This window comes from Leptinotarsa decemlineata, unplaced genomic scaffold, assembly GCF_025532065.1.
Source record: "Leptinotarsa decemlineata unplaced genomic scaffold, Ldec_3_MD MMD2_tig00002974_RagTag_RagTag, whole genome shotgun sequence".
In the NCBI taxonomy this organism is placed as follows: Eukaryota; Metazoa; Arthropoda; class Insecta; order Coleoptera; family Chrysomelidae; genus Leptinotarsa; species Leptinotarsa decemlineata.
In genome coordinates, this window is record NW_027412578.1 from 8,708,976 (window position 1) to 8,719,765 (window position 10,790).

The window sequence follows — 10,790 nt, forward strand, 5'->3', positions numbered from 1 at the left end:
GTATTAAAAAAAAAGTTGATGGTGGTCATGTTGACACAAAACGTTTTATCGAATATTTATCATTACATCGTCATAGTATTCTTCTAATACATTAACATTTTTCTTTTCCATGTTTTGATATTCCTCGAAATAACAATTTCATTCGAAAAAAACGAAAAACAGCATTTTTGGTTTTCCCCGTATAACCCGAGAAGGGCGAGAGTCCCCGTAAATATGTTTCGACCATTGTATTGTTCCCGATGATAGTTACCTTTTTTCCCATTCAATCGTCTTCGTATCTGTCACGGTTTAGAATATAGCAATGTTACCACATGATAAATGATAAATGAAACGGCCTGTATGGGTCTAGAATTTTCTGTTTTACTGCAGGATTATCATGATTTCTGTCTAAGAGATACTTAACCAGAGATCCATCGATATCTATTACTTCTCAGCAGCGGCTCGTCAGAGGAGGCAAGGGAGGCTTAGCCTCCCCATACAATTTGAGGCTATTCATCGCAATAAATTGAAAGATATTGACAAATGATTGTGATTATTTTTTTTCTAAAAATGCTTGGGTATTATTACTTTACCATTAATTTTTAATATAAATACATAATATGCCCGAAAAAACACTATCACTCACTACGTAGTACGTACTACACTGTATCCTGCTCAACAAAACTCAAACGCACCGCCCATGAACGCATAACGAATAAACCATCAACCCGAAATAATAAATGCCATACGTTGCAAGGGAGCCAAGCCTCCGACCGCTTTGAAAAGCACAGGCTCCACGAAACCGATCCAACCAGCGACATACTTCCCGATTTGTAATTTCAGTTGCAGAAATTATGGTGTCACAGGAGGCTAGCCTCCAGTTGGTCCGTTAGTGTATGACTGCGTTTGTTTTTTTATTTAATTACTCGGACGGGATGCCGTGACAGACCGGGACTGAAAAATATTTCGGTAAATCGTTTTAGTGTTTCTTGATAATATTTGTTATTTGTATATAAAACAGGCAGTATTACATTATAGCAGTGCTTTTTGGTAATATTTTTAATATGTTTTTGAAGTATTTTCTTTCAATTTCAAGGTGTTTTCAGGTTTTCACTTCTCGATAAGTTTTTTTTTCATTTATTATGGATACGTTGGACAAAATTGAAAAATCTGACGATATAGTCAATTGGTTGCTGACAAATAATTTCAAGTCTTTATCTTATGATAATAAATTTTACATTATTAAAACTCTGGGAAGGCCTCAACCAAATTTGATTTCAATTAAATCGTCAGATAATCGACAAAATCGAGGATTTAAAATTAGTTGGTACGATAAATGCGATTGGTTAACCGGCTCCAATAAACGAGAAAAACTTTTTTGTTGGCCCTGTGTTTTATTTTCCGTACAAACCGAATACCAAACGTGGTCTAAAATAGAATACTTCGATTTAAAAAATTTAAATCGTGTTATGGGGCAAATATGATTCACAATTTGGCACTTTTTTAAACGGTAGCGTTTTTTCGGGCACCTCAAAAACCATCCAAAATGAGCTTATAGACAGTATGGCATATATTAAGGAAAATATAAGCGAGGAGTTTGAAAGTGTTTCTTTTTTTTCATGGGAAATTGATGAAACTACCAATATTACCTGTACATCACAACTTTCAATCGTTTTTAGATATGTCAAAGATGGTAATGTGGTAGAACGTTTTATGGATTTTCATGATGTTTCATCTGGGCGCACAGCTGACGATTTGTTTAATTTTTTAATTCGTACGTGTGACACCTATAATTTTAGGCAAAAAATAATTGCGCAAACCTATGATGGGGCTGCGGTCATGACCGGCCATTTAAATGGTTTACAAACTAAAATAGCTCCATAGCTCCTCATGCACTTTTTACACATTGTCATGCCCATGCCTTAACTTTAGTATTAAGCAAAGCGTGCAACAACATAAAAATTTTCGCGCCTCCGGCGGGCTTTTCTGTGTGTTTATAGTCTATATGACTTTAGCCTCCCCTGTTCTCCAATGCACGAGCCGTCACTGTTACTTCTACTGAATCGCGGTTTGAAATAAGTGTGAATTTCAAATAATTGTATGAGCATTTCTGAAATTTTATGTTGGTCAAACGGAAAAACCTATCGGCAATAAAGTAGTTTGACGATTGTCAAACAGTTTTATTGCCTCTGAAACAAGCTGTCCGATCCAATACCTCTCTCCTGCTTATATACTTCAAAACCTACATTTTCTTGCCTACGTTCAAATGAGAAAGTGAAAAAAATATTCCCGAAATTAAGAACAAAAAATATTTTCATCTAACCATGATATTTTACAGGTGGAAGAAGATTGGAAATACGTGGCAATGGTTTTGGATCGTCTCTTCTTGTGGATGTTTTCAGTGGCTTGTGTAGTTGGAACGGGGATAATCATTTTGAACGCCCCCTCGCTATACGACACTACCAAACCGATAGACGTTCTCATTTCAAAAGTGGCGAAGAAAAAAATGGCACTACTCAAAATGGTTCCCGAGGAACTCTGAATGCTCACAGTGTTTGGTTAGGAGGAAATCATGGGCTACTGAGACGAGGACACAAGAGGAGGCAAAAAGATCAGCTACAAAAAATCGTTTAACGTAAATGATAAGATAATGAAATCGGAAATGACAATTATTTTTCTTTATTGTAAGCATCAAAGTATATTTTATCTTTCAATAACATACTCTAAATCTAACTCGTATATTAACAGAATAAACTGCGGAATGTTGAATTGATTCGAAAGCAGTAGCCTAGGATAGCCTACTAGACCAAATGTGGAACTTCTCTATCGCCGTTGCAACACTCAAAATTGCGATAACGATGATAATCACTAACATAGTATTTGTTATGTTATGTAATTGATAAATCAATAATATTACAATGTTAAAGCTGTTTCATTTATAAAAATAATGTAGTTTAGTCGATAACGATAATAAACTTTTTCATTAAGTAGATAATGCTCAGTTATTTCTCACTTCCAGGCAGAAAGGCCGTTTTGGCTCGGAAGCCATATGGAAACCGTTTCTTGAAAGTCTCTGAAAAAAATTGGAGCCTCGACAAGCTCACTGCGTTTTTTCTCTATGGTTTCATGGATTTAGTCAAATAACTTTCTAGTTCAGTTATCTCATAAAACTTCACTTGGTATAATACTCTATTGAAAAAATAGGCAACTCCTCTTATAGTTAGGTTAGATCCAAAGTGAGTAGGTCTATTCGACCCTCCACCGCAAGGGTTTATTGTGGCTCACAACTATTCACACTCGACCAAATAAACCCAGCTTCTTAACAAAGCCTTAATTTGTTTGGTGAGTGGTCTTTCAGGTCAGATGGTATGAGTACGGCTCTGCCGAACTCTAAAAACCTGATTCGGTCCACAGCGGGGTAGGCACAAAATATATGCTCTGCTTTTTCATCGTTACTGAGGTAGTTGGATAGTCAAAGTGCAAGATTCCCACCTTAATACCCGCGACAACCTTTCCATTTGAGGGTTTTTGCACGTCAGCTACACCTGAGGATGCCTTAGATTCAACCGTGCAGGGCTTTGTCGCCTCTGGTTTTGGTAATTCATTACTTGAGCTCAAACGTTTACTAACCTGGAGGGTTTGTTTCTCTACCTGCTTAAGAATTTGGTGCAAGGCGGTTTCATTAAGGTACCCCGCTCTTGAGGAGACGACCTCATATTTGAGACAGTAGTTTTTCCGGACGCTTTCAAATATGCGAAAGTAATTCCAGTCTTCAAGAAGGGGGACCCATGTTTCCTGGACAATTACAGGCCCATATCTATCATCTCTATTTTTTCCTAAGTCGTTGAAATAATAATTCGAGAGCAACAACTTCTTTTTTCTGGGTCAATATGAGTTTCGCAAAAATCGTTCCACTTCTCTAGCTGTCTTTGATGTTGTGGGATCTATTGTTGAAGGAATCGAGAAGGGTGTGCACACTGCCACACTGCATAAGGCTATTGATTGTGAATATACAGTATACTTCTTGAAAAATAGTATTATTATGGAGTTAGAGGGGTATCTCTGTCACTCATAGAATCATACCTTTCAAATAGGTATCAGGTGGTTTCGTGTAATGGTGTTACATCAAATTTGGAACCTACCGAGCACGGTGTTCCACAAGGTTCAATACTTGGCTCCTGCTCTTTTTTATTTATGTTATTTATGTTAATGACATATGTAATTTCATGTCTCCCTATAAGGTCATTCTCTATGCAGATGATACAACTTTAATATATAGCGATCAATCATCATCTAACATCCCACAAGTAATGACAGAAGTTGAAAATCAAGCCAGCAAATAAATTGAAGTTGAATAGTGACAAAACTCAAAATCTTGAATTCACCACTGTAGGTTCAGCTAACAAACGTGTAAAATTACTTGGCATTACTCTCGACAGTACTTTATCTTGGCACCAACATACAGATCTTCTCGCAAATAAACTATCTAGTGCAATATTTATCCTTCGTCAACTGCAAAACATCACAAGCGGTGAGATTCTAAAAATGACGTAATTTGCATTATTCCACTCACACGGTGTTTGCTTACTTTGCATTATTCCACAGCTGCGGTGTTGTTCTTTGGGGGAACTCTCCTGGTTCGATGAGAATTTTCAAACTACAGAAAAAAACGGTGATAATACCAAAGACTACAGAATACTATAAGACGTGTCACTCGCTCATTTTTCGACATCTGAGAAATCTCGCCGCCCGCTAGCGACAGCGGGTAATTACCAGCCGAGGTAGTACAGTGTGTCGCTTGAAGTTACCAGTTCTCGTCGGCACACGAGATATAAAGGTTGTCCGTATTGTTTGGTATTGTCAAAGACTACAGAATCGGTAAACTTTGGTATTGTGATAGTGTTGTGTTCGTTCGGAGTTCGAAATATTTATTTTGTGAAAATGTCGACGTATTGCTCAGTGGATGGTTGTCTGAGTACGGTGGGAAGCCCAGGTATTTCGTTTTTCCACTGCCCAAAGTACAGTGAAAGGTATGCATTCAATATATTCACCATTAATTTTTATTTTACCTATCTATACCTTTTATGGTTTTGTTGTATAAAATTATTCATAACGAAATATACCGCCGGCATTTGCCAATCCAAACTCATTTCAATTTTTTTTCAAAATGTTCAGTTTATCGATTGATATACTTGAATTTTTTTTTAGGTGTCAACGTTGGAAAAATGTATTAGGCTTCATTGGGAATCATAGATATGCTACTCTTACCCCAGAGCAGAGTCACAATAGAATTAAAATTTGCAGCTTACATTTTAGAGCCGATGATATTGTGAATTCTCGTATTCATAGCTATGATGTTCCTTCATTGCGTCTGCCTCAAGATGGTTCTCAGAAAGGTTGGTTCAGTGAAGTTTATAGATTCAAATGATGAAAAAATCTTATTCCACTTTTTAACATATGAAATTTACAATATCAATTTTGTTGTTTAAACCTTCCAGATGATGATGCCATTGCCGGTACTAGCAAGGATTTTATTTACATTGATGCTCAGGTTCAAACGGATCAATTAGGATCACGAGGTGAAATATCTTTTCGTTATATTATATACTTACCTGATCTATTTTTATATGCTTCGGAAAAAAAAACGATGACAAGAAAACAATTATTGAAAGTACGTACATCTTTCTTTTAGATGAATGCAGCCAAACATCTGCTAAACTCTCTTCGGGAACTCCAAGAAAAGTGGCATTACGAAAAAAAATTGTATCACTAGAGAAAACAGTAGCTTCAACATCAAAAAGAGCACTGGACGAAACCGGAATTACTCTGGATGATGTTTTCAAGTTTCTGGATCGAAAATATCCTGAGCAATATTGTAAGCTCTTGAAAGCACAGCTTTCTTTGATAAATAAAGCACCAAAAGGGTCCAGGTATAGTGACGAATTCAAACAGTTTGCATTGACTCTTTATTTTCTTGGTACGAAAGCATACAAAAAATTTTCAACAATTTGTAGATTACCGTCAAAAAGTACACTTCATCGTTTCACGAAAAATTGGATTGTTGAACCAGGCTTCAACGATTTTATTTTTCGTGTTATTGAATTCAGGATTGGGCTCATGAAGGAGAAAGAAAGATATTGTATTTTATGCCTAGACGAAATATCTTTGAAATCTCATCTTTATTATGATATTTCCAGAGACAAAATAGTAGGTTTCCAAACAAGTTTGAATGGGACCTCTACTGACATAGCAAGTAGTGCTCTAACAGTAATGGTCAGAGGTTTGGCAAGCAATTGGAAAATACCACTTGCATACTTTTTCTATAAGACATCAGCAACTTCTGATGATTTGAAAGATATTTTGTTCAAAACGGTACGAAGATGCAAAAGTATAGGCCTAAATGTCATGGGGGTGGTTTCCGATCAGGGTTCAAATTTTCAGAAGTTGGTGAAAACTTTGAATGTTACAGACGAAAATCCCATATTTCTGATAGACGATCATGAACTTGTATATTTGTTTGATATCCCGCACTTGCTGAAGTCGACACGAAACAATTTGTTTTCCTATCAGTTTTTACTTCAGGGTGGAGAAACAAGAAAACATTACATAGAAACAATGTATAATTATGATAGAACTAAACAATATAAATTGGCTCTTAAACTTAATAATGACCACATTTATCGAAATAATTTTCAAAAAATGAAAATCACGTTGGCTTCCCAAGTTCCCATCAAGAGATATTGTTGACCATGTAATAGAGATGGAAAACATATTCATTGAAAATTTTGATAAAATCGGCAGTGAGAAGGGAATTGGACAGTATTTGAAAACAAAATATTCGAAAATTCTTTTCTCACATCCATGTCAAAAATTCCTCTTCGATTATTATATATCTTTATATACAAGAGTTCGGATATACTTCACTTTAAAATTCATGAACCAGGACATGAAGATTGTTAGGAAACATAAATCATGCAATGTAAAATTGAATATTTTAAATCATTTATAAACATATAACATTATATAATTGTATTATTTTTGTTAATAAAACATGTTTTTCTGAATGTATGTTTATCATTTCATCAGTAAATCACTCTGATCTGTTTCTTAGATCATTTATTCATGAGTTTATCTATCATGTTTCTGGAAGTTGATCGACAAACAACTACTTTTGTATCTTTGTTTATCTGTCTGATACAACCGAGCAAGCGAAGTTTCAACTTCGGAACGTCCCCTGTAGATATCGCGAATAGGAACTGCCCTCGTATAACTGTCATGCGGCCGGCGGCTTCCAGACATCGTCTGTCGGCGATATGATTTATGGAAATCGCAAAAAATGCAATCCTGAGCCGTACCGACAAACGAATTCCTTGGAGTGAACCAACTTATAGTATTCGGTAAACTTTGATAATACTGGCAAGTGCAGATTTCCGGGAGCACTGTAGACCATTATTCAAAAAATTACGTATCATGCCGTTGCCAACATTATATATTTATCAGGCGCTACTGGAAATCAGAAAAATTGCTAAAGAAACAGTCTGACATATACCAACACTTCACGAGAAATGCGGATAAGGTAAGAACATTTTAGGACAGTTCACGTCAGCCATGTCTACTCGGGTCAATTGCCCTAACACCAAACTGATATTTTTGCACTCGACGAGCGTTTCGCCAATAAAGTTAGCATCCTCAGGAGAGGAAAATTGATCCTAGTCAAGGCTGTTTAATCCTCATATACTAAAATTTGTTACCTGAGGTTGTATACCTACCTGAAGTCCAATATGGAATTTCTTGGTAATTAACTACCTGCAAGTTCTTAGTAATTTTTCTCTTCCTAACAGAAGATTAAAAAGCGGGCTAAACGGGATGGGTCCCTTATCTCCATTCATGCTGTTCTTACATGTTGCTATTTCTAGACTCTCACATGCATCGAGTAGCCTGGTGCCATGCACATGCTTAATCAGTTTCAGATTGTTTTCACCAATTCTGTAGTCCTTGTCTAGAGCATGTTGGGCGACACTGGATTTTTCTATCCTTCCGTATTTCATGTGTGCACAATGCTCCTTGTAACGGGTTTTAATCGCTCGTCGGCCCTGGCCGATGTATTTGCTGTTGCAATCTTGACAACTGATTTCGTAAATCCCCGACCTTTCTGTGTTTTCTAGTCTATCTTTTGGATTATCAAGAAGCTATTGCAATTTATAAGAAGTTTTATATGCAACTTCCATATTTACTTTATCAAATATCTGTTGAAGCCCTCTCGTGTATTGGGGTTCATATGGGATTACTATAAACTTGTTATTACTCTCCTCTTTTTGAAATGTCGAAGATTTACGAAGTGCTTTCCTAAACTTGCATTTTCTAATTATCTTGTCAGAAATAGCAAATTGTAAGAACAGCATGAATGGCGATAAGCGACCCATACCGTTTAGCCCGCTTTTCAATCTTCTGTTAGGAAGAGAATAATTACTAAGAACTTGCAGGTAGTTGATTACCGAGAAAAACCATATTGGACTTCAGGTATACAACCACAGGTAACAAATTTTAGTATTTGAGGATTAACCGGACTAGACTAGGTATCAATTTTCTTCTCCTGAGGATGCAATTATTGATCTCGAAAAAAATTATTCAACTTTCACACCAAAGGTTCCAATCTCATCGTTATACTCACCGGTATCGATTGTACTGTGGTAGTTTGTAAATACCCCTATTATCATAGGTGATTATTTATTTGGTTATATATATATATATATATATATATATATATATATATATATAATATACGTAGGCAACCCCTGTGTTGCTTTATATTTTTATATTTTCACAATTCACTTCTTTGTTTTATATGTTCATTTAAAAAAGCCTATACACTTGACTTGCTACAAACATGAAAATGTAACGTAGTTAATAAACTATTCTATTCTATTCAGTCGTTTCCTGGCTACACCACCAAACCCTTTTTTCAGGTTCAGTTATTGACATTCATCTCCTCTGTAGACTCAGCGTTAGAAAAAATTTTTAAGTTTACTCTGTCCATAAAAGTCCCACGAGTAGTTAGGGAAAGACGGTCAATCACGGCAGAGCTCCGCATTGCCGTGACAAGGCGATGCTACGACGAGAGGGCGCCCGGTATCTCGAAGGTTCCGTAGAGACAGCTGATAGGCTCAGTGTTATTCATCCTCTTGGCACAGATACACAAACCTTAGGATTAAGTCATCGCTGGGGTGCCATTCAGTAAGGGAATAACAGAACCACAAGTGATTCTGTCATTACCATATCCAGCGGGGCTACGTGGAAGCAGGCATCTGATGGCCGGTTTGCTCAACCCCTACATCCCAAGCCAATGCACTCACCAAACACAGCATGCACAATAGTTCAGGCAGTGAAAGATGAACAAGGACAGCCAACCCGCCTTGTGATTCGACAATTATCCATAACAATTTTTTTCACTTTCTCAACACTTTAATTTTCTCGATCTTTTGTGAAAAGCTTGTACCACTTCTAAAAATAATTCTAACTTAGAGTGCAATCACCATATGCCACTGTCAACATTTTTGAGCACGAGATTCAATTGTGTACACAAAAATTGATGCAAATTAAAATCTGTTTTTCCGTTAACCAGCTGTCACCCTTCTTCGAACGACAACTCTCAAAAGTTGAAACTTGTGCAAGCTAAGGACTAACGAGGTCTTACCTTTCAACGTGTGATTTTTTCGACAGCTGAAAATCGCCGAACACGCTAACTTTTGTGCCTCTCACCGACAAACTAAACATGCTAATCAACTTTAAATATTCGTATAGGTTCGAGATAAGTGTAACAACATAAAAATATAAAAAAATCGCTAATCGTTGCCCGCGAAATTTGAAAATCACCTTATGTTTTGAACAGCATATACTTACACGTCTCTTATTCATCTCTTTCCGAATTCAAAACTCAATCACGTACTCCATGATAAGGAGCTGGAAAAAGTTGGAAATTTTCAGTATTATTATATGTAGAATCGTAAACTTTGACTGAATGTATCAACAATGAAACCACGATTGATAACGGATTCCTAGGTATGCATCTGATCAATGAAATCATTAGGTTCGAGGAATACTGTGACCAGAAAAAACAAATTGATATACACTTGAAACCGGTTTCATTGTGCAATTATTTAAAGAATTATTTGTAGAAATGATATTTTCTTGGGAATTGTTTCAAGAATTGTTCGATAATGGATTCTTAGTTAAGCCTTATGCATCTCATTCATTGAATTGAGATGAAATGAAGAAAGCTTAGAAGAAATGTTTATATAATAACATTTTTACTCAATTGGTTATCCCAATTTCTAATCAGATCAAATCAGTTTATTTCAAGAGACCTCCTCTACAGCATGGAAAAAGTCAATTATACTAAAATATAGAAATTCACAATACAAATAAATAAATAAATAAATAAATAAATATATATATATATATATATATATATATATATATATATATATATACATATATATATATATATATATATATATATATATATATGTATATATACATATTTATAGATAGGTAAGTATTTTTTGATCATTCCCATATTGATTTCAATTTAAGAGCCAGCGGTAGATAGCTATTTCAGCCTATTAGGCATCGACGTTATCCATCTTGATTTTGTTCAGGTTGAAGCCTGGCTCCCCTCCCCTTTTAACTGATGTTTGCCAGAAAGACAAACGGGTCATGACTGATGTTTGATGGTGGCATGAAAGTCCTCAGACATACATACCGCCCTTCGCGGTATACCCCTACCTGGCTGGGGTGAGATGGATGAATAT

At 36.0% G+C, this 10,790-nt stretch overlaps 1 protein-coding gene across 1 annotated transcript in view; it reads left to right on the forward strand.

The window, feature by feature from the left end:
- The window catches only part of nAChRalpha1 (nicotinic Acetylcholine Receptor alpha1), a 36,535-nt gene extending 33,578 nt beyond the window's left edge, over positions 1 to 2,957 (forward strand). Inside the window, exon 9 of the mRNA XM_023161680.2 lies at positions 2,318 to 2,957. Coding sequence (XP_023017448.2) covers positions 2,318 to 2,521 — 204 coding nt within the window. The 3' untranslated portion in view covers positions 2,522 to 2,957. The remainder of the gene's footprint in view (positions 1 to 2,317) is intronic.
- The last annotated feature ends 7,833 nt before the right edge of the window (positions 2,958 to 10,790 follow it).